Source organism: Atta colombica, unplaced genomic scaffold (assembly GCF_001594045.1).
Source record: "Atta colombica isolate Treedump-2 unplaced genomic scaffold, Acol1.0 scaffold268, whole genome shotgun sequence".
NCBI lineage: Eukaryota > Metazoa > Arthropoda > Insecta > Hymenoptera > Formicidae > Atta > Atta colombica.
In genome coordinates, this window is record NW_017259368.1 from 565,202 (window position 1) to 589,842 (window position 24,641).

The 24,641-nt window shown below is 32.9% G+C and overlaps 2 protein-coding genes across 2 annotated transcripts; both read right to left on the minus strand.

The window, feature by feature from the left end:
• Positions 1 to 334: 334 nt before the first annotated feature.
• On the minus strand, positions 335 to 5,699 carry LOC108689302. The gene is made up of 4 exons (XM_018196026.1): positions 5,535 to 5,699; positions 4,609 to 4,793; positions 962 to 1,078; positions 335 to 443 (listed from the first exon to the last, which is right to left on the minus strand). Exons 1-4 carry the CDS (start codon positions 5,697 to 5,699, stop codon positions 335 to 337), a joined length of 576 nt encoding a protein of 191 aa, XP_018051515.1.
• Positions 5,700 to 8,455: 2,756 nt separating this feature from the next.
• LOC108689299 lies at positions 8,456 to 11,695 on the minus strand. The gene is made up of 4 exons (XM_018196023.1): positions 11,522 to 11,695; positions 10,523 to 10,695; positions 9,931 to 10,047; positions 8,456 to 8,887 (listed from the first exon to the last, which is right to left on the minus strand). The coding sequence occupies exons 1-4, from the start codon at positions 11,693 to 11,695 to the stop codon at positions 8,758 to 8,760; spliced, it is 594 nt and encodes a 197-aa protein (XP_018051512.1). The 3' UTR covers positions 8,456 to 8,757.
• Positions 11,696 to 24,641: the final 12,946 nt, after the last annotated feature.

Here is a 24,641-nt window from a genome sequence, read left to right on the forward strand (position 1 = left end):
CATAATTATGTTATAAAAAAATTCTATTAATAAAAAATTCTATTAATAAAAAAATTCTATTCATACATTTTTATATTTGAATAAATTGGAATTGCAAGAAATTGTTTCAGCAGTAGCTCACTATAATTTTAATTATTTTTGCAAATCTTTTTATGCTGCTTAAAATAAAACAGCACTTTAATATTTATTGTAATTTGCTTGTATAAATCTTAGCCCGTTGTGAGTGTGCAATTCAGGCGCTCCAGTAATTTGAAGGGCTGGAAAAAGTAAAGAGAGTTCTTCGTGACTGCTCGTTTCATGCCCGCGTAAGACGATCACGCTTGATTGCAGTAATTCAAAAGACACTTGGACACTTGGCGTGCATCTCGTCGCAATTCTCGCCTAAGTGATACGCTCGCTCGTACTCGGTCATCGGATCGATGTCGTACCATCCTCCAGGCAGACTGCAATCATTAATTTGTTATTTTATTTAATAGCTAGTATACGTCTTTTTCAATCAGTCTTAATGATACAGTAAAATGAAAAATCTATAAAGAAGATATGACATCAAAAACTAATTTAACCTTTTAAGATTGGAGTCGAATGTGATTCTACAGTTTTGTCAGTTAGAGCATTTTTTGTTTTATCACAATTATTTAAAGTCAGTAAAAGTTAAACTTTTATTAAATTTTTTGTAGGAAGTTGTAAGATTTATTAAAAAATATTATTAGGGCATTAATATTCGCTTTGATCGAATTTGACCTTCTTCATTTAGGTATATTTTTTCATCTACAAATAAATAGAGGAAGAAGTATTATTTATTCTTATTATATAATACATTATATTCATATTATTATTTTTTCATTTTTTATTAGATGAAAAATGAGCAAAACAGAGCATTATGTTAGACTCGACCTCACTTTATCACATATATCCTTTAAAAAACCTTATTATTAGAGAGTTAATTTAATTCACGACTTACGTGAATATAGCGTGTAGAGTTTCCTCTAGAAAGCTTCCCTTCCCGACGTCTTCGCGCCTACGCCCGGCAGTCTTGCAGATTGCTTTGAGAACGCAGGCCTTGCCGTCCTTCCCCTGGCTTCACGAAGGATAGAAGGTTAAATATGATGGGATGACAAAGATTCGGAGCAGGAACAAAGATCGTTTATCATTATCATCCTCGTTATCGTTGTCGAGCTCACCAAGAGCCAGCGGTTCATTCATTAAGTCCGCGATAATACCGGAGGTTAAAAGGGAGGGGACCGCGTGTTGATATTACCAACCACGAAATCGAGCGGCACTGTGAACCCGGGGGTGGTTTACAATGAGTTTCTCCTCGCTCCTCGCCGCACATCTGCTAAACAACCGAGCATCGTAGTCCTCTTCGGTCCGTATACCCTCTCCCACAGTATGAGCAAATACCGGCAATTACGCTACAGCTCTGTGCAATTTAAATTAGAGTAACCGCCGCTTCTGTCATCCCCGGATTACCCCCACAATTCGACTCTTAACTGAAACTTTACTGGTGTGTATAACGCGCGTCTGCAGTTGGCGGGAAAATATATCTCAATTGAGGGTTGCCACTGTGGTGAACGTAGGATACGTGTCTATCCGATGGTCCTCGGTCCAGTTAAGCAAAACGGTTTGATTTATGTCGAGAAGAGAATTTCATCGTCACGTACGTGATCGACGAACTAGGGGTGCTGTTTTATGTCCCAAATTTGACGTAACAAATTCTCTAGATAGATCCTTAATATCTGAATTGTCGAAGTTCATCAAACTGGATTTCGTTGTGAGTTTTGATTGGCTGGATCATAACAATAAATAAATATTGATGAAATGTGACGATATATTGACGTCAGATTTAGAATTTGTTATATTCGATGATTTTGATAGAGTTCTGACAGAAAGATGAATGGATTGACGGTGAAAATAAAAAGAAAGAGAGAGAAGACTCTTCTTGCAACTTTTATATTTGCACATGTTTTGTTAGGGCTGATCTTCGCTTCGACTGGATGACGGATGAAACGACAATCCCACGTAATCAAAATGAATAATGGTCCCCTTTAATTCCGAGGATTACTCGACGAAGATGTCTCGGGCATATATAGAACCACGCGATTCCAACGATAAGTTTGACTATCCAGCGTGACGCGAAATAAAGCGTCGTAATGGCACGTATATGTCATTCTCCGAATAATCCTGTATATTTTTCTTAGATGTAATTGAGCATCAAACAACCATGATTCATATCTTCCCATTGAAATATCAACGTTTGATGGCGCTGCGAGATAAAGATCATTAGAGAACCTCAAGTAAGAGATTAGACACTGAAATGCCCTGGAATATGGTAGGCCAACGCTTAAGATAGAATGAAATAGATATCTTTCGGAAGCGGTTCATTTTATCTAATCTTATTCTATTTTACGTATCTATCTCATAAATCTCATTATATCTTAAACATCCTGAATGACGGGCTAAGCGGATAAAGCAAACGTGTAAACATCCATATAGCACAGATCATTCCAATAATATTGCAGCAACATTGTAACGCTCCAGCAATATTGTAGTAACATTGCAAACGTTGCAAATATTATGTTTCTGCAAGTTCTGTGTTGTATAGCGGTTGCTAATATATTTTACTTAAGAATTTCTAACGTAGTGTCTACGGCCAGTATTCATAGTTGATTCTTATACTTAATACCATCTTAAGTACAGTCTTAAGATGTCATAAATCAATCACAGTCGCATTAGCGTTTTAAGACACTACGTAAGACAGTCTTGAAATAAGAACGATTTCCGAAACACAATAGGATAGCAAGCCATCATGCTTTAAGAAATTAATTATAGTCGATCATCCTTTTCACGTTCAATTCGATTTTATTTTCTTGAGACTTAAAGCTTACTATCTATTGCGTTTCGGGATTTGAATACCAGTCTAAGAATAGTAAACCTTAAGCCGTAAGAAATTGACCAATCATAATCAAATATGAGAAAAATCGAATATGATAATTGTGAATATGAATCAATTTTTATATATTGTATTTTTAACGCAAGGCTTATTGATTGAGTCAGCGAGGCGGAAAAGCAATTTTCCCTTATTTCTCCTCTCGAATTGTTAGAATGATTTAGATCAAGAACGTTTCGGCTGATTTCGGACGAATTTCAATGTTTACATATATCATGTAGTATTAGTCACGGTTACCATAACAATTGAATTTGATACGCGGCGAAGCGCAGTAAAACGCTTGTAATGTCGAAAATCTGATTAAGTCGGAAATTACATCAAAACACATGTTATCAATTTAAATGGAATTATCAGTCAGTTCAATCGCGATATAATGTAATCGCTCCTAACAATTCCCGAGGGTTTCCGGAAAGGAACAAATTATTTCTATTAAGCGTTCAACAAAAGTATATATCGACGATTGTTCTTTTTCGTTTCAATGATTAATCGATTCATTCACGATTGTAATTTCGTCTCATCGTTATACAAGAACGACTCAATTAATTTTTTTTACATATCGAGAGTAATTCTGCATTAAAAGAGTAAAGGAATTCCCTTGTTGATCGTTCATTGCGTGATTCCCGACCGTTTTCAGTCTCATTTCCATCACATAGAATAGCCGTGCTCGAAACAGCACGAAACGTTGCGATCATTGCGAGAAGTCTCTTAATCTGCACGCTTAATGTGCCCGTAAGCACTTGAACAATGTCCGGTGAAACTCTGGAAATACTAGGGTAACCGAGCAAGCGTGGTTTTATGGTATTATGCGTCGTCGGTTATACCTGAATCATCGTCGTTTCTTCGGGACCATTTTCCGGCCTCGAGCGATGAAAGCACACCGCTTAATCCGCTCGTCGCTCGAACCACCATTTAAGAGCGTTTCCCTGTCGCTTCATCGACCGTGAAATACATTCGTCCCACGTGTCTCATCGAAATCATTTGAGTTATTCAAGTGTAACATTTATTACAGTCACGCACGCGGAGCTTTACGAGGGTTCATTTTTAAATTCGCGCAAAGAAACGATTACGTTGATAGTTATCGGGTGACTACCCATTTTAAATTTCCGACACGTTATTATTTTTTCTCCGAATCGAATCCGTTTCTCTAAATGAGAAACGTTTCGCTTTGGGAAACAGAAGCGTTTTCCGCGACGCAGATGAGAAGGCAGCTTTCCAATAATGGTTCGCGTCTATTTTTCTTCGTGAACCGAGAAACAGCGAACTTGCCCGACAAGTCGTTGAAACAAAAATCTCACGATAAGTCTCACCCTTCGTTCGCATTCGATAGAATTACCATTTTTCCATCAGGACTTTCCACTTGAGAAAGAGGATAAATCTGATCGGTAGAAGAGAATGAAATAGACTCAGAGAAATAAAATGATGAAATATTCAATTTTCCTACGAAATGACGAAGTATGTCATAATCGTTACCAATAAAAATTCATATTTTTCTTCGTTGTGTCCGAAGATAAGTTTCTACATCATTTCCATATTATTAAAATAATTTACAAAATTTTTTTGGTATACAGATCGCGCAGTTGTCAGTAATTTATATGAAATGAGAAGAGGAAACACGGCCCTTCTCTCTGGCTTCCTTGTCTTTATCCGCCTTTCTTACTCACGTTCTTAGCATTAGCTCCACTTTATGATACAGCTCTCTTCTGCTCCGACGATGATAAACCTCAGCTGGCTTCCCGTACAGCATAGTATTTCTGTAGGGTAGTTCCCACGCAAGCCCGGCGGTAGTACCCATGGTAAACATTCCTTGGGGCTTTGAATACGTGCTTATGGTTAGACAGAAGACGAGCTGCGTAATAATAGTGGACAAGTAGAATAATGCTAAATTAAATTTCCTTAAATCGCAAATAATAAGTAATATTTGATTTTAACTCTCTTCTCTCTCTCTCTCTCTCTCTCTCTCTCTCTCTCTCTCTCGATTATTAATTATTGATTAATTACTTTTGTAAAGTATATTAATTATTTGTCCTCACTCATATTACAAATTATTTTAATATTTGCAATTCAAAGTGCGCGTGTTTTAATCGGCGGCAACATATACTTTACATATTAATTTAAAACTAATTATATTCTAATTACATACGGATCAATATTCCTTCCTTTTACAAAGTTTGTTATTACTCCATGTTGCTTTGCTTATTAGAGTCTTTTCAAACATTACGCATAAAGGGAGTTCCGTTTCATTTAGCATATGAAACTTCCTAAGCTAAACTGTATCGAGAGTTTATGTAGCGCTATAATATACAACTTCGCGCAAGCAAAACTTCCATAAGCTTATATCGACTTTGTCTGGTGCGTTCGCACAAAAAACACGAGAGAGCACGAAGATTATAATTTCATTTTAGTAATGGATCCCCGATCTCAAAAACGAGTGTAACAGGTGCGTTTACACTCCTCTACATTTTCAAAGTTTATACATTGCAAATGGAAACTTGACACGAAAAGGATAATAATCGCCATTTCCACGAGAGAGCTGAGTGTTTCTTTATTGAAATACATCTGTCATTGTGTAGAATAAAAGTTATCTTACTTGAACGTTGCTGCCTTGAGGAAATATCAGATACTTAGTTCCGACGTTTCTCCCAGATCTTACTAGCGAGTCGTTCGAAAACGTCATCGACGACACTGTCGATTCTTCAAAGCGACGCACAAAAATGCAGAGTAAAATAAAATGACGAAGACGATTAATCAGCATCGCGGCATGAAAATTTCATGTTCTATAAAGCGGAGCTAAAATGCTAGTTCTAACGATAGAATGGGCTGGAATGTATAACTGTTACTTGCTCTTGAGAACAAACGCTAACGAACTGTATTTGTCTGTGTCGAAAAGCAACGGTATTTTATTATTGTTCTAACGATAAGTGGAGAATAATTTTACTCTGTTCTTTATTCCTTTGAGAAAAATAGAGAAGTTTAAGAAAACTTAGAGTATTCGAGCCAACACAGGATGACAGTGTGAAGATTGATTTATTTAAATTAACATAATTATAATCGTAAACGTTTCGATCTTGTTTCGGATTTTTTTCAATGCTCCAAATTGTTAACAAAATTCAGTCATCTCAGATAAGACTTGATATCCGACGCATGAATAACTTAATAACTTCAATGAATATCAGAAAATGATATTGATGACATCACTATTACATTAGTATTCCTAGATGATTGAATTTTGTTAACAATTTACGTGGAGCAATTGACAAGAATCGAAACATCTGCGATTATAATTGTTAATTTAAATAAACCAATCTTCACATTGTCATGCTGTGTTGGCTCGAATAGGCATATTTGATTATATTGATTTATATCAATCGATTTAATATTTAGTTTATTAATTATATTTGATACTTAAATCATAATTGCTTGAATTTTTATACAATATACATAATGTAATTAGTTTAGCTATCAAACTTAAAATACTTCACATAAAAGCATTGTTTCGTAAATTAATTTAAACAGCTGGATAATAAAATCGAGAATATATTTCTTGCCTAAATAATATATTTTAATTGAAAAAAAAAACAATTGAAGTGAAATAAATAAATAATAGAAGTAAACAACAAATATAATATTATTGTAAATAAATATAATAGAATACAAATGCATTGTGTTAGATTTATTTGCAATGTTTTGTTATTTGTTTCTGTTCTATTATGTTCATTTCACTTCAACCGTATTTTTCCTTTTTATTGTATTTTTTCAAATCTAGCAAGATCATCTCTTTCATAATAACTTAATAAATCACAATTGCCTGAAATTATTACTTGTACAGTGTACGATAATTAGTACGATTAGTAGTATTAAATAAATTACAAGAATAATTATCAAATTAACATTTTAATTGATTATCGATTACATTAAAGTAAATTATGAACTAATTAAGCATTAACTTGATTCGAATTGTTGTCGATAAAATATAATGTATATTTTCTAAACATATTTTAATTTATTGCACAAGGCTGGTAAAGTACTGTAAATTTTCTTCAGTTTACTCGCATAATAAATATTCAACATTCCGCGAATAATATGTACGTAATATTAACTATGTAGACATTATTAACTATTCTCATACGTTTTTAAAGCCCACAGCAAACGTTGCTATAATAATTTAATTATCTTCGGGATAAATTTCCGGTTAAAATAATTACAGTACTAAACTGAGCACGTGGCATATTATCGAATCAGATGCATACCAGCAATCTAATTTAGGCCGAATATATTATAATGTATATCGTGAAATTAATATCGAGTGAATACAACAAAAGCAGGATACATGCAAATGTAACATATTATATATAACATATTATATATAATATTAGAAATATAAATAATATCTGCTGTAGTCGAATTACAGTAAAAAATTTCATCTTCGAGAATATCCGTTTTACAATTTTCATGATGAGGACAATAACTTTTACGCGGTACTGCCACGTATTATAACAGACACCGAGTCATTATCTTAGGATTTTCCGGTTGTTGGTTAAAGTATTACATCAAGTGACCGCCGGGCTATCTTGTTAAACATTGTTAATAAACAAGCTTACAGTTACGCGGCAGAATTTCATTAAGTAAATACAATTATGTGCTTATAGTTGCGACTAGTTCGTCGCGTTCGTGCGCAACAAATACCGACGAATGAAAAACTAGAAGTGCTCGCACGAGGAAATGCAAAATTTTCACTGAATGCATATCGATTAGACGTTCGTTTACACTATGAAAGTATATTTGGCATATTTTATTTCCAATGAAAAGGAAAAAAAGAAGCAGGAGGGAATCAACCATGTCGGACGCTCCGTCGGAGCACTCTACAGAAATGAACCATAAATCGACGAGAACCCGGTGACCATTTTATTAATGCAAAACGTCGTGAAATTATTCGAAACCGCGCCGAAATGAATTACACGTTGCGAAAGTAATGTAATGACCGATATAGAATATTCATGGGTCGAGAGCCTCGCGCCAAACTTTCTGAATTTAATCTCGGATTTGTCGTTGATGTTAAATAATCGTTTATTGCCCTCTTCAATATAAAGCCTTTCAACATGCATAGTAGCTGGCAAAACATTTTATATTATTATCAAAAATTACATAAATACATGACATACTTGCAAACTCAATTAATCAAATGCAATATTCGTGAAGATATCATTACAATGTGCAATATAAAAAAAACGGATGAAATATTGATTATAACATTATATATTTCATGTTATACTTTATATAATACATGTATATTGTGTGATTTTTTATCTAGATCTATCATAAACCAATTTTGTATGTACGCAATATTATTATTATTGCCATACGTTACTTATAAATATTAATCCAGTAATAAAATAATATTATTAATATAACTTAATTAATACGTTAAGCTAAATACATTTTAAATAAATAATCTTTTTTAAAATAACAGATATACAAAACTCAAATTTTGATACATTTATCTCTCGTGTGGTGTCTCTTCTCTTTCAATAAAGAACGACAAAGTCACATTTAATCGGCGTTTGAAACGTTTGTAATAACGATAAACCAACAATACAACAGGTCGACCGTTTTATCAGTCGTCAGTCCAATGCGTCACGAAACGACGCGCGAAGCCACCGTAACATCAAGCAGAAAAATCACCGCGGAATAGGACGGCTGCCAGAGAAACTTCGCCGCAAGTTTCCCATCAGATTTACACTCTGTAGTTTTGTGGGACGACGGGGTTTTTCGAACGATGCGGTGAGAGGTCTGTCGTAGCTTCTGCTGCAACTTCAAAAGTCCATGTCATAAATGGAGTGCTGACACGTGGGGTATAGCCGTTCGCAGTCTCCACCCGTTTCGTATGCGCGATCGTAAGCGTGGTCCGCCGACCGCTCGAATTTGGCACCATCCTTTGGCAATCTGCGAACAGAATCGCACGTCGTAGAGTTACGGTTGGAATTCGATTTAAAGATGTATGTGTCACACTCGGAACATTATTAAAAATATTAAAATTTCATATATTGTTCTATTACTACATCTGAATATCTGTGTCAAATTTGAGCACAAGTCTCTTATTGATTTAAAAGTTATTTAATTTTTCTGTTCGCCTTGATTGTTATGTAAAAATTAATTTGGATTCACTTACTCCATAAGCGTTATATATTTACTTAAAACTGCAGCAAAATATGATAATTGCGCTGCATAAGCTATCTTAAAGTCATATTGAAAATAGCACTTACATACAAACGATTTACATGTCATTGATGTAGTGATACATCACTACATCAATATCTCACGCACGCCATATACACATAAATTTTTGTATAACAATTAGATTTTAATTAGACATTTAAGTTTAATTTTAAGAACTCCATATTATTACTTCAAACTAATTTGTGGACTATTTCGTTAAATACAGATTGCACAGTTTTTATATGCAAATGTTTTCACAACATGATAGCTCTGAAGCGCCATATTAGACTAAGAAATAGTAAAGATTTTAATTTCGAAATTTTTTGTTATTTTTAGCATAGACTTCACTTCACAGACACGTATTAATGCGTATACTTTAATCTTGGAAAAGAATTTTTAAATTAATAAGAAAGGAAAAAAGTAATTGTTATACAAAAATTATATAATTTAGTCGGAAATGCAGACTTTAAGATCCCCTTAAAAACGAAATAATTTTGTTTTGTTTTTTATAATTGATGATTTTAGGACGTATTTACAAGAAAATGTTTTAACTGATATTGGCTGTTTTGCTGATGTTATGTACAGCTAAACTATCCTAATTCCGAAGTCTTATTACTCGTCTTATCAATCGAATTCTCTATTCGTTTTTTAATTAAGAGAATTGAATCAGCAGTTAACTAAAATTAAAATTCGTGAGGGATGTGCGTATGTATACGGAAACTTTCGAAAGAGATTCAATGCTCTTAAAGGAAATCGGGGTCTTTACTTACGTAAAAATGGCGTGAAGGAGCTCCTGGACGAAGGATCTCGTGCCTATCTGGACAGGATCTCGCTGGCCTGCCTCGCAGAGTGCCCTCATCACGCAGGATCTGCCGTCGAGGCCGGTGCTGCCAATGAAATTTAATTTAAAAGCATAAACTTTGATGACCAACTCGGCGGAGCGTCTGCTACGCGAAAACAATTACGCTCGAAACAATTTCGTTTCGCAATCGCACTTAAAAGTAATTACGTCCTCATAATGCGTAACAACCGCGCATCGCGAGTCACATAAAACGCCAAGAATGCATTATCTGAATCGTGTCGCAAGTTACATCCATAAAATTAAATCGATTTTCTAACTGATATACTTATTGATTCGCATCGTTTCGATACAGTTTTCATCGATGTTTAATGGTTAATGGTCGATAATAACAGATAAAGCGCGTCTCTTTGCATTTTTATTCGATCGTAAAGGATTTTTTTGATGCTTGAAATTGTTTCAGATGCATTCAACCGCGATATACTTCTCGTCAATTCGAATACATGTTGAAAGATCGGGGGAAAAGCCGATTGAAAAATAGGGAATAACGGCACGACACTCACGATTGCAAGAAAGCTTCCATTTTTGGATATACGACGCTCCGGCTTCTACGGTGAAGTAAATTCGATATCTTTGAGTTGACCTTATTCGGAAGTTCCCAGGCTAAGGCAGCTGTCAGTCCCAGCACCAAATCACCATCTCGGCCGTATGCTCCAATAGTCAGACAATACACTAACTGGAAAATACACAAAACATCCACGTGCAAATTCAGTTTTTCGCGTAAATTTCGCAGTCTGCAGACGGCACGAGCGACGCTTTACTTTTCTACTTTATCCGTGTACCGAAATCTGGAAGAGGCAATAGAATTTCAAAAGCATACAAAACGTTTGCGAAGCACTTGGCTGAATTTATGTGATGATTGTTTGATTTTCTGCAGATCTCTAATGCAATCTTGCCTAAAATGGCTTAAAGAACGTTCCACATTGTGAGAAAATATTCTGAAATATTAATTTTAACTTGTAAAAATTATTTTATGTTAATATATTTTGTGTGTGTGTGTGTGTGTGTGTGTGTGTGTGTGTGTGTGTAATGAAATTTATATTACAAATGTTTTATAAATCATGACGAGAATCGTTAGAAAAATTCGTGAATTAAAAATAATTATTAAAAATAATTATGAATATTAAGCAATCTTTCTTTTTAGTGTTATTTAAATATATACAATAAGTTAAACAAAACCGTTATATAAATAAATCAAATAAATAAAAAAGCATCGAATACGATCAAAGATAGATATTGATATCTCATTATTTGGCTGAGATAGGTTTATCGCAATAAATTCCTTACAATGTTTTAAGAGGTTAGTAGTATTAAATTAATAATTAATTTAATTTGTGACAATATTATTACAGCTTCAGCTTACGATTACGTTTCAAATCTAATTATAATTGCCGCGTATTTTATATAACTAGAAGAGTATTTACATAGAAATATTATTAAGCACTAATTTAACTTCGGTCATATTTGAAACTCTTATAAATTTATATGTATATTATATTTACCTGAAAATTACAACCTTCCGGAAAAATCAAGTATCTCTTAGGTCGCGATAAGATTCTGGACGCGACATCGATTTCTGTTGCGTTCTCATGGACGACCGTCGAGCCGGCGAAGAAAATCAAGCAATTCAACCATCCAACAAAAAATGAAAAGCGATAGTCTAACATAACTTTCATACGGCAAAGTGTTAACGTTTTCTCGAGACATATGTAGCCATTTACAAAGGGAATATCGAAGTCAAAAGAACAAAATCTCGAATGAATTCTGAGACGAGTTCTAGCCAACGAAAAACCACAAAGTTTTACGATAAAATTCTACTGTAAATTATAAAAACCGATATCGAAAAGTAGATTGCATTCCCATGCAATTCCCTCTTTTATTACTTAATTAAAAACAAAAATCACACGTGACTTAGTACTTAATGAAATTTAATATATCCGTTTTGTGTCATCGATCAACGTCGATCATCGGTCGGTTCATCGTAGATAGTCGTCGTTATACTAGCGATCGTGATCAGCGAGTACGAAGATTTGACAGATGATTCTCCCGTTAATAATAACGGTAAACACATTGCTTTTCCATGATTTAACAGTTCGCCTCCGTACCTCGATGATTTCTTGGTCAAACGGAACAGTCGTATGTTTGTACGGCACGTTATTCACTCTTACGTCATTTAAACACAGTTTCGCAAGATGGAACAGAGACGTTACCATTCTTACCTTCACGGATGGTTTCCGCAACATATTTTTTCCCCGTTTGCAGCTCGCACCTTAATGAGGGAGAGCAAATTTACAGCGAGCGTAAACACGGCATTACTGCCGGGAAAATACAGATGAAAGCAGAACATTTGTACCATAAGTACCTTTGATTCGGAGTGCTACACTAAAATGTAGGCAACAATGAGCAGCACTCAATACAGATATAATTTTCGTAAATATTGTATCTGTAAGAAAGTTATGAAAATATATTTATTTTTATTAAGTGTGTATAAGTCGAAAAATTTGATATCATCTTTATGTTCTCTAAAATCTAAAGTAAATCTATTACAATTAAATGTACTTAATTGACTATAAGTAATTAGTATTATTAAAATTGTAATATTTTGCAAAAGATAAATAGATTTCTTTCGTAAAACAATAAAACTGTTTAATCTTACAGGATCGTTTTTCAAATTTATATATAGATCAAACATTTCTAACAACTAATAATAAATATATGATAAATAATTATCTTATTAAAAAAATAAAATATTCAATAGCACTATTAATATCTTTATAAAATATTCGTATCACTTACGAATATTGAAAAATTTTAGAGCGATATACTTATATTTTTAATTTGGTCTCTCAAAATTATCATAATTGAATTTAACAAACTTATATTGATAAAATAGAAAGAATTTTAACAAAAGTTATTAAATAATTGTTGCATAGTGCAAATTCTCAGCCACCAAAATTTTCAGCAATCGAAATTTCGAGTCGTCTATGAATTGTGAAATATTCATACATATTGCAGTAATTTATAAAAAATATTTAATGAATTGCGTATATATGTATATTGTGTAAAAGTTTTTTATATTTTTATATTAGGTAAAAATCGTATCGAATATCACTGCTAACAAAAACATCCTAGAAATATATTTTATTTATATACTTTAATTTAATTTTGGCATCACCAATATCGTTAGTCCATTAAAGTTATAATGAATTTCTGGCGTCAGCTATCACCAACATCAACTTCATCTCAAATACGAGGCTCTGTCAACGCAACTTTTTCAATTATCAACATATATAAATAAAAAATGTAATTTATATAAATAAAATAATCGCGAGTACGAGTTGTTCTATTTGCGTATATTTATTCTTCTCTTTTAAAATTTCTTTCATCTCTTTCTACCATTTCTATATGTATATTAATACGACATGCGAAAAAAAATTAACTTAGATAAACTAATACAATAAAAAAGCCTTTTAGAATCAACACAAGTTCTTAGCGTATACAAAAATTCATGTTTATTTAATAAGACAAAATACAGACATTTCAATTCTTGTTTTAGACCCTTCAAATATATAATTATTCTACTTAAATTAGTGACAAATCATACAGTAATTAAATGTATTAAGTCAAAGTTATTAATTTATTTGTCAAACATTGCGTTGAAAAAAAAATTGATCAAGATAATTGTCAACTTATATACTTAATTAAATGAATTTAAACGAATTTATATAAATAGCTTGTCTGGTTTAATAGATACAAGCTGATATAAGAGAAAACAGTGTTAATATAACTCGACAATTACAAATGTGACTTGTATCAATAAAACAATTTTTATACACTTTGAAGAACTTGTATGGCTCTAAAAGGTTCTAAAAACTTGTGTTAGATCTAAAAACTTTTTATTATTTTTATATTTATTATTATTATTAATATATTTTAATTGAACCCGAATTATTAGAAAAACTTTAATTATTAAATAAACTAAACTAACGCAACACATTAAAGTGTCTTGAAAAAGAATAAGATTGTAATTAAATTCTCTGTTTCTTATATTATATTTACCTTTTTATGACGATCAATTATCATTTCGTAAACAATAACAAAAATTATAAAGCATATTACATTTTGAAGCATGTTTACCAGTCGATAGTATTATTCGAGTGTTTTGTATGTAAGTACATCACTTAGAACTTTTATTTTAAGATAAAATGCAGAGCTACCGTGCAAATCCTCGCGCGAATACAACTCCGCAAATTATCCGCAATTAAGAGAGTGGAAGGAAAGTCAATAATTAGTCTATGTTCTTAAAGTTCTCAAAGATTTCTCGAATTTTCCTTAAATACTTTGTTAATTAAGGACGAGAATATTTAATCCGCTGGTAGAAGAACGATACATGTTGGATTTCCCGCAAAAGAAAGCTTCGAAATGATCGAACGGATTATCTTTAGAATAAGAAATTAACTTATCATTAAATTTCTTTTATATACATTTACTTACATTTATTAAATTATAATTGTAGAAAAAAAAAGTAAATTTTCTTAGATTTTGTTTCTAAAAGAAATTTTATCGTTACAATTAAATGTTTATAATTAAACATAATATGTATGTATTTATCTATCTTTAATAAATTATTTAATAAGAATTATACATAATAAACGTTTCTGACGTTTATTATGTATACACAGGTATTTTCTTCAAAGAAGAAGTTGCTCTGTGTGTTTGCGGATTATCTCCGTGTCTTGATATATTGTTAAATCATACATAAAGGGAATCTTTCAGAGAAGTAGCTCAGTATCAGGTTGCTTGTCGCCTTGATGAGATGTACTACAATGTTCACGAAACGTTGGCGTTTAATAATGCATCAAGACATATAAAGAAGATAATCCGCAAGTCTTAGCTTCTTTTGTACAATAATATAATACAATAATAAAATACATAATAATTAAAAGAAAGAATAACACTCTTTTTTAAATGTTGAAGATATCTAGGGAATTTATAATTATTTCCTTCTTTATTAAATGAATATTATGTATTTATCGATAACAAAGATTAATGATAAACATGCAAAACATGGAATGTGAACGGTAGAGGAAATGTCATTCAATTCTGTTTGAGATTTTCCAGTCTTCCGTCGTACCCTTTCTGCCTTTTGTCATTTCTGGCAAGCTGTCGTTATCAGTAAGCCGCCCTCATGTATATTCGTCGCGGCCGAATCTTTTTGTGCTTTGACCGTCATTGCGCATATAATATTACTTGCTCTGGATCAGGTCAGACAAAACCGAGCTAACGTGCCCTTCTTCTTTTTATTCGGCGATTTCTGTGCCCCCATTGCTGCGACTCGTTAATTGCATATGGGAGTTGCGCGCGCACTAGTTTTTCACAAGAAAACCGCAAAGCATTCTAAATTAATGCTTTTCATTAATTCATCTATTGGGAGTTATCAGATGCAATTATATCGCTTTTTCCACTGCTACATCACATTGTTCAATGTGCGACAATCCCGGCGACAGCCATCCGCTGAAATAAATACGGAGATGAGAATGAGCAATTTAAAAGGTTTCGACAATGTCTCTAAAAGAAAGGGTACGTTGTCACATGTACTATTCCGCGATTATCACTCATTGGGAACAATCCCGGATTGATTTTACACGAAATCATCGAATTGCGAGCGCGAATGAGACGGATCCGCGGAGAATAGAAATGGAAATGCACTTGCATATATACAGAGTGTTTCAAAACTTCGCGCCCGCGAAGTACAAGACGTGATACTAAAAGAAACAATTTTTTCTTTTAGCAAAATTGCGTCCGAGTTTTTGCAGGAGAGCAAGTTGAAGTTAATAAAAAAAAAGCAAAATTATTTATTGGACGCAACTTTATTAAAAGAAAATGTTGTCGAAAAAGTTGTTTCCATAAATATTACGTCTTATATTTCACGGACACGAATTTTTAAACACTCTATATGTACATAATCAGAAGATATAGTAGTGTCATGTGTCTCTTCCGTTATTTCTTATTTTTCTTATTCTAAATATTACAAATATTCACGTTTTTAGTATTTTGTTACATTGTGACTAGCAGTGCCAAGTGTTTGTTGTGTACTTTTTTAATTTTTTTGAATAATGTTTTGAAAGAGAATTAAATAACTACTTTGATTGGAAAAGAAAATGTCTTTGAATAAATTGTGATATAAAAATTTCATATAAAAAGAATTAAAATCATTTGGATCGGAATTGGAAGATCTTTCAATAGGAATACAATGATATATATATTTAGATTTCATTGTACAAAGTTAAATATAGTACCACTTGGATTATATTCTTTACTTAATTTGATATGATTGGGACTGGCAGTTGATATCAAATCTTTTATATGAATGATTCATATTATTAGAGCTAATATTATTTAATTTGATAATTAAACTTGGTGCTAATTGTTGATATCAAATCTTTTATACGCATAATACATATCATTAGAGTTAAATAAATAACAAATATAGTATCACTTACAATATGTTTCTATAATGTTCAATACTTTTTTGAGAAGTAATAATTTTTGACAGAGAATTAATGCTGCTATTTGGATTTGAATAAGAGGATCTTCAATAAGATATTTTTGAAGGAGAATTAAAACTACTACTTAAAACTACTACTTAGAATAATAAAAAGATACGTAACGTATTACTCTTAAATTCTATTCGAGAAGCACGTATATTCTTAGCGCCTTTTTAATGTTTTTTTTAAAAAGATAAGTTTGTACTGTAAATTTTAGACAACTTGCGTTGTCTTTATTTTTATTGATTAAATTTTATAGCACTTAAAAAACAGACAGATTAAATTACACAAAAACGTATACATATATATAATTAAGGTTTAATGTTCTAATTTTTATTTTGATTACAATAAATGATAAACATTCCGCTGAAGTTTTTATACAAAAAGGTTTCTTTGTTTGTTGTTTGATGATAAAATATTTTTGCCTTATTGTATATACAAAAGATAAGAATATCGTGCATGCGTGCAAGAGAATATGAGTATTATATTAAGATCAGTATGTTTAAAAAATAGATTTAAAAAAGAATAGTCAACAGTAAGAATGTATGGATCTGTGAGTATATGATAGAAAGCATGTACCAAGCCTCCTTCCTGGCTTACAAGGTTGAAAATAATAAAAATTGAGAAGATTTTTCTTTTAAAATGTCTTATTTATTAGGATGTCATATTTATTAGGAACTTAGACTTACATTACATAAAGATTCCTAATCTATATCAACTTATTAAATATATAGTAATACATATGTGATTTAAATGTGCAATTATTTAATGTATTGTTCTTTAATTTTAATGTTTTATTTTTGTCTATTTTGACATCATAGCTTTACGCATTTTGATTGTATTTTTGTTAAACAGAACACACTGAAAAAAGAGTTTATAGCTACTGAATGTCGAATAATTTGAACCGAATATTTAAGTAGTATAACTAAACATAATTTTACTTTTATAAATATTTAATATTACTATTTGGTAATACTTATACTATAATAAATATTTAAAGAATTAAAATTATTTTTATTGTTGGTTATATTACTCTAAACATTTAATGATTGAAATTATTTCACTCAACATTTCATAGCTATAACCATCTTTTTTCAGTGCACACAAAATATGCTTAATACACTTTTATAACACGACAATTTTTTTACTTACTGTTTACTTGTTATATATCAATTAAATGAAATATCATCTAACACATTAGATCAAGTTACAGAAAATATATCTAAAATTATATACAGAGAAGCCGTAAAAATATTTAATATAGAAGAGATCGGGAAGAAAAGTTAAACATTTTGATTTTGAAGTGTTATAACAGTTATATTATAACACATAACATAATAATATAACATTTATATTATTGTCAATAAAAAAATATGTATCTTTAGATATAAAATTTATTTAGTTACAAAATTTTCTTTGGTTTAATTTTTTTATGTAACTAGAAAAGTTATGTTTGATTAAAAACTATGAGGAATTTTTGTCCAAACCATTCCAACCTCCAAGACAATTGTAATAGTAGAGGGAGATAATTGTATCACATTTGTCAAAGATACATAACACAACTATACAAGTCTTACTCTTTCTTGCATGAATGGATAACTGGTTCTTTATAACCTCTTAGATGTCTGTTTGTATAAAGATTTGTATATTTTGTATATTTTTGTATATTTTTTTTCTTAATCTTGCGTTTTCTTGTTAACGGCATTCTATGGAAGGAAAGTACAAATAACAAAACAATACTAAAATAAAATCAAGAAAATCAAGAAAACAATATTAAGACTACTTGCACAATGTTATTAACATTATCCCTTCTTTTTTTATGGAAATTATCATATAACCATCAATACTAGAAATTAAAATGCTTATAATGGTCGAATCTTTCAATGTAACTTATATATATATATATATATATATATATACATGTAAGTACATACATGTATATGTCATTCGAACTGCGCGCCGAATTGGTTTCCCGGACTTATAAACGCAATTAAACTATTGTAATAATATCACAAATTAAATTAAATAATTGACAAGCAATTATTAATAATAATTAGATGCTTAATCAGGCACTTATGAGAAAGATATTAATATGCTGAAAAACTGTAAATAAATTTATTGCGAAAAATATTACCTCGGCTATATAATAAATATAAATAAATATAAATAAATAAAGGAGATTGTACATGTATAAATATTATTATAATATAGGCCCGGAGGAGGGTCAAATTGATCCTCTTCCAAATTGATCCTTTTGCGGGATCTTCCCATCTTCAAACAAGCCGTAAAAAGGATTTGAATCTGAGAGCCGAGCTTCTCCCATTGACCTGGGCCCATACCCGACCGGATACCCCGTCTGGACCAGGGGCTTTAGAGATTCCCTTGAGCCTTTTCGCCACCTTTTGGATTTTAACAGTGGTAACCTCGAATTCCTCCACTCTTTGCGTAGGGAGGAATATTTCCTCTTTGAAAGGGAAAAGTCGTCACGACCTTGTTTTCATCACTGGTTGCTGACCGGAGCTTATCCAGCGCAAACTTGTATGGGCATCCTCAGGGATCCTTTTCAAGGTTTCGAAAGAGCTCCTCCTAGATCCTCTTTTTGGACTTCCTAATAGCTGCCCTTAGGATCTTGCGGGCAAAGCGGAGCGCTTCGTGCTCCGCGATCACTATTTCCTTGTCGTCCCCTTGGCGGCGTGCGCATTGAGCGTCTTCGCGTCTGGATGGAAAATCGCAAAAGCTTGGCGATCTCATTTATTCACAGTATGCGTCCACTAGTGAACTCGCCTATGCGCTTTGCTTCCTCATTTACAGAAACTATTTCGAGAAGAGGCCTTCCAAGTTTTTACATTTGCCATTAGGAAGTCCGGGTTATGAATAGATCCCTTGGCCTGGAAACCTCCCGTGATGATATACTCTCGAGAGAGTCGTATGGAGACAAAACGCTATCACGTCATGGTCCGTGGTCTTCATGTCCTCGACAGTTCTTAATCATGCGGTCACCCGGAAAGCCCTGGTAATGTTTATCACGGGCACAGACATACTTCGCGATTCGACATTGGCCGGTTCAAGGCCAATATATTGGCTTATTCCTCGAGGATTCTCCCTTTAGGATTCAGCAGCTTGGACTTCCAAGTCGAGAATCAGGCATTGAAGTCCTTTCTAACGATCACCGGCCGGTAGAGATTGTCGTTCTCCTCAAAGTTCTCCTCATATTCCGCTAAGTCGAGTCGCAAGGGAAAGTACACTTACGATCAAGACACGATCCCATTCTATAGTTGGGTAAAACTTGCCGTTTTTGAATGCGGCAGAAAGGCTTTATTGCCCGCCTCCAGCTGATAGTCACCGAGCCCGTGACGTCCGCCATCTAGCAAAAGTGATTTTTCGAAACTCAGTAGGATTCAGCAATTATTTCCACTAACGCACCACATTCTGTCAAGCAGTATAGAAAGATATCCACGGCAGGCATGGTTAAAGTTAGTCTGGAGTACTTGGCAGGACATTATCCCTGGTTGGCTTTCTCCAGGCCTTCCTCTTTTGCCCGTTGGCTTGCAGGCTCTTTTCCGGTTTTACTCGGGGAACTTAAACCTGTCAATCCCCCGGAGGGAGGGAAGGAGTGAGTCCAAACACGGAACAATGATTATGGATATCGCCTTCTCCGTTTGCAGGATCTACCTCCATTTCTAGGAGCAGGGTATTGGCGTTCTGGAGTTATCATCTGTGGGAGGAAGTGGTCCTTCCTCACTCGCGCGAATCGCAGTCCTCTGGGCTCCTTTTTTCACGGCTTTGCAGGCCTTCCCGTCGATTCAATGATTGTCGAGCCACCTCTCTGAGCCTGATAATCCATCGGGGCACCGTACTTCTGGTACAAGTGATCCGACTGCCAACAACGGAAGCAGGTCGTGCTGCAATCTGCCTTGATATGGTATTGCGTCCTCCAAGCAGCGGAAGCCGAGGAAGGATCGAGTGTGCGTAGGCGCACACGGGCTTGCACCCATTCTGCTAAAAACTTCACCCTTTGGATGATTTTGTTTGTTGCTGTTGTAAGGAGAAGTTGCGTCTATATAGACAGCACTGGGAATGCTTTTTAGCACTCGCCCCCCCAGCTTTACATTCGCGGAGACACACTCCAAATAAAGAAAAGGCTTCAAGGATCTTAGACTCTATTATGGAGTTGTAGAAGTCCTTTAGGCTTATCTCGACCTTTTTGTATGATCGAAGTATCCTAACTCCTTTGTGAAGAACCCGATGGAGCTCGGCAGTCAAGACATCTGTCTTGGTGATGTTCCCCTCGTCTGGGTCTTCATAGACCAGGACTCCAAATAGTGCCTTCTTCGCCCGGAGACCCACAATTTGAAGGTCCCGGAGAGATATTTGGCGCTTAGTTTTCGCTGCTACCTCGGCGTACTTACCGAGCGGAGGTCAAAGTCACCTCCGCGGCTGTCAGCGGGCGGTGCTTGATTTCTGTTGTCCGCTTTGGATCCTCCTTTCGAGGATCTTTTGGTACTTACCTTTTTTCTTTGCTGGCAGAGTTCCTCGTCGGAGGTTTTTGATCCTTTCGAGTTTCTCCCCAATATAGCCTCAACGATCGTTCTTCGCCGCCTTGTTCGCGGCCTGTTTATCTTTCTTTCCTATCACCTTCATCCATTCCATTTGAACGGGGACAAGCGGTGGGTGAAAGTTCCGTTTCTCAGCCATTGGATTTGATAACCTTTCCTCCTTGTTCTTGGGGAGAGAATTCTTGGGATGCTTTATTTTCGATGCTTTCTTCTTTTTTTTACCCTTTTGTACTTTTGGAGGGATTACCCACAATAATATTTGTTTTCTCATGGTTCTTGTCTCGCGAGAATTGCCCCCTCCGATGTTTTAAAGAGATTTTTCGGAACAAGTCAGAGGTCATCGAGAGAACTTCCGATAACAGCGGAAAGCTCCCTGAGGTCATTCAGATTCTCAAGGAGCGTCGAATAGAGGCTTCTGTTGTCTATAGGATGAGGTTACTCTCACCAATTTTGGGGGATCCAAAACGGCGGATCTCCCCCTTAACGGAGGCCTTACCGCCTCTGGAGCCATCTCCCAGCCAATTCCATTGGCCTCTGTAATCCAGTCGAGTGTCTTGGGAGATGATAATCTGGCTCCTCTCAATAGTCCTTCTAGAAGATCCGTCTCGTTCTGTGAGATCTCCTCTCTTCCTTTTTCTCCAGAATCCTGAGAGGGTGTTGAGCCTCTTGTTGAAATACTTATTTTTGGCTTCTAGCCGAGCTCTGTCTTGGCGCAGCACCTCGAGCTTCGTGATCAGGATCTGGGGGAGGGGCCGTTCCTCTGATCCTGCCAACCAGTATTTAATTGGCTGATAAAGATGAATAACCTTTGTGAAGTGATTACTAGTACACAATTAAATAATATGAGTATGTTATCTATGCCATCTATGCATAAACATAAAAATTATAAGCAAATGGCATCTTACCCCGAATTATCCTATAATAAAAAAATTTTTTAAATTATTTATTATACCTGCACGCAGTGCACCAGTGTACACAAGCGCTAAATTTATACTGAAGAACTTCGAATTTTGTTCTAAAATTTTAAGGATATTCTCAAAAAGTTGTATTATCGATTTATGAAAAAAAATCAATTTTTTGACCCTCTAATGTAAGACCTCCTTAAGTAACTTCTATAGATTGTGTTCTCACATATACGATTCTATAGAATATTATATTGTAACAATCATTTTGTTTCAATTCAATAACTGTATAGAATGCAGAATTATTGATCAAATAATGTTTTCCTGTTAACTTAGTGTGCATTCCATTTAATGCATAATGCATTAGTTATCTTTATTGTTCATCAAATGTAAACAAGGCTCAATAAAATATTATGCGTGAAACAGAATATATCATTTGTACTATCAGGTATTTATTACAAAGCATTATAACATACAGAAATTCAAATAAGGGAATATTAAGGAAATATTTTAGTCTAGAAATATTTTTATGCTCTTTTTGCGAATTTTTTAAAAATATAAGATAAAGTTTTTTGGGACAGAGTTTTTTCTATATATTTGTATATATTTGAAGAACATTTCAATTTTTTTATTAAAAAATAATTGTTAATATGCGCTGTATAAAATATTAAGTATCGTGAAGAATAAAACTAGGCCTATAGCTCCCATAATTCCAGCTCTTTTTTGTTCATCTGAAACAAAAAAATCAAAGAAATTTTTAATTAGTGTAAGTTTGGCTATAGTAGGTACTAAAAGAAGAAAAAATACTGATAATTTAAAAAATGTCGTCACATAGAAAATTAAGTTTCGATTTTTGCTTTTTTTCCACCAAAATAGTTGTAAAAATTCCAAAAATATTTCAACTTGATCTTAGTACGGGTTATAGCCATATATGTGCTGAAGATGTGTACACATGTCCGATTCGATTGTCAACTGATTTAGATATCGAGATATCATGGGAGCCAATTTGAAAAACATGGTTTCGAGAAAAACGCATTTAAAATTTTTTGTACTGATTATATAGAGATAATTTTACTTACGATCAACTAGTCTCCTTTTTTTCCATATTTGAAAACTGTTAAATGCAACATTTTCAGCTTTTTCATTCTTCTTCTTCTTATTATCAAATTCTTGAAATAGAAAAGTCGATATTTTTCAAATTTCGCAGTTTTTTTTTGTGAAAATGAGCCGAAGATCGCTCCTTACTAGATGCAATAACTTTGTTAATTTTGCGAATCAAGCTAATTCCTTTTACAAATATATTTTCTAAATACTTGCAAAATATATAAAAACATCAATTTTTTTACCCGCTAGACTAGAATACCCCTTTAACTCATTTAACCATTGCAATAACTTTTATATTCTCAAAACTAGAGCTATTATTTTTGACTGACTTCGAAGCTTCGAAGGAATTCGAAGTTTCAAAATTAATTTCGAATTTTCGAAGTTTAAGATATCTTCGAAACTTTGAAGCTTCGAAAAATACGTTCATGCGAGTGGCAAATTTATTTAGGAAATATCAAATTTATTTAGCAAATACAAAAATATTGCAAATAAAAAGAATTAATTAACATATGTATAAAAACTGTGACATTCTTAAAAAAATTTAGAAGTATTATAATCAGAATATATCATATTAATAATTAGTCAGACTCGATACACTTGTAAGAGAAGATACAAACATTCTAATTAAGAAAATTAAAAAAGTAAAAATAAATTCATTTTAAATGAATGAATAAAGAATAGTAAATTAATATGTTTTAACTGTAAATCTTCCTAAGCATAAAATAACAATTTTAAAAACGGAAAATCGAGATAGAATTATAAAATCAATGAAAAGTAAATCACATAATTTGATAATATATTGATAATATAATATTTAAAAACTTGATAAATTACAATAAAATGAAATTACAATACATATAAATAAAATACATAACATAAAAAATACAAAACAATACATAACATAAAAAATACAAAGTCTATAAACAACTATGATTTCTGAAAGATAATGTCCAAAATAATGTCAATTATTATGATGAAATAAATGTCCTTCTGGAAAAACTGGTAAATAGTAAAATGGCCAATAGTTATTTGGCCAATAGTTATTTGGCTAATAGTTAGTATTGTTAGTGAATAATTACTGTTGGTGAATAGTTACTATTGGTAAATAGTTACTGTTGGTGAATAGTTATTGTTGGTAAATAGTTACTGTTGATGAATAGTTACTGTTGGTAAATAGTTACTATTGATCAATAATAAAAATTTAATTAGAAAAAAGATAAACTACATAAAATTTCTTGGTATACATATATATTTTGTGTTGATTATTGCTAAAATATAAATTTAATAGTATTGAAAGATACAAAAGTATTTAAGATATAAAAACGATATATATACGAAGAAACGAGTAATAAGTATACAATATAAAATAAATTGAAAAATATAAAAGATAAAAATGAAATTAAAATTACATGACATAAAAACAGAATTAATACGCTTTTATTGTAACTCTCTTAACATATTATTATTGCATTTTTAACATTATATACAATATATATATATATATATATATAT

Bases quoted from the DNA above. Each gene is read 5' to 3' on its own strand.
- LOC108689299 (XM_018196023.1), bottom strand. From the start codon at position 11,695: ATGAAAGTTATGTTAGACTATCGCTTTTCATTTTTTGTTGGATGGTTG. The intron at 10,048-10,522 runs GTGAGTGTCGTG...TTTCATTGGCAG, and splicing joins ATGGAAGCTTTCTTGCAATC to CACCGGCCTCGACGGCAGAT. The intron at 8,888-9,930 runs GTAAGTAAAGAC...TTCTGTTCGCAG, and splicing joins CTCCTTCACGCCATTTTTAC to ATTGCCAAAGGATGGTGCCA.
- LOC108689302 (XM_018196026.1), bottom strand. From the start codon at position 5,699: ATGCTGATTAATCGTCTTCGTCATTTTATTTTACTCTGCATTTTTGTG. The intron at 4,794-5,534 runs GTAAGATAACTT...ATTATTACGCAG, and splicing joins CTCAAGGCAGCAACGTTCAA to CTCGTCTTCTGTCTAACCAT. The intron at 1,079-4,608 runs GTGAGTAAGAAA...TCCTTCGTGAAG, and splicing joins GTGGAGCTAATGCTAAGAAC to CCAGGGGAAGGACGGCAAGG.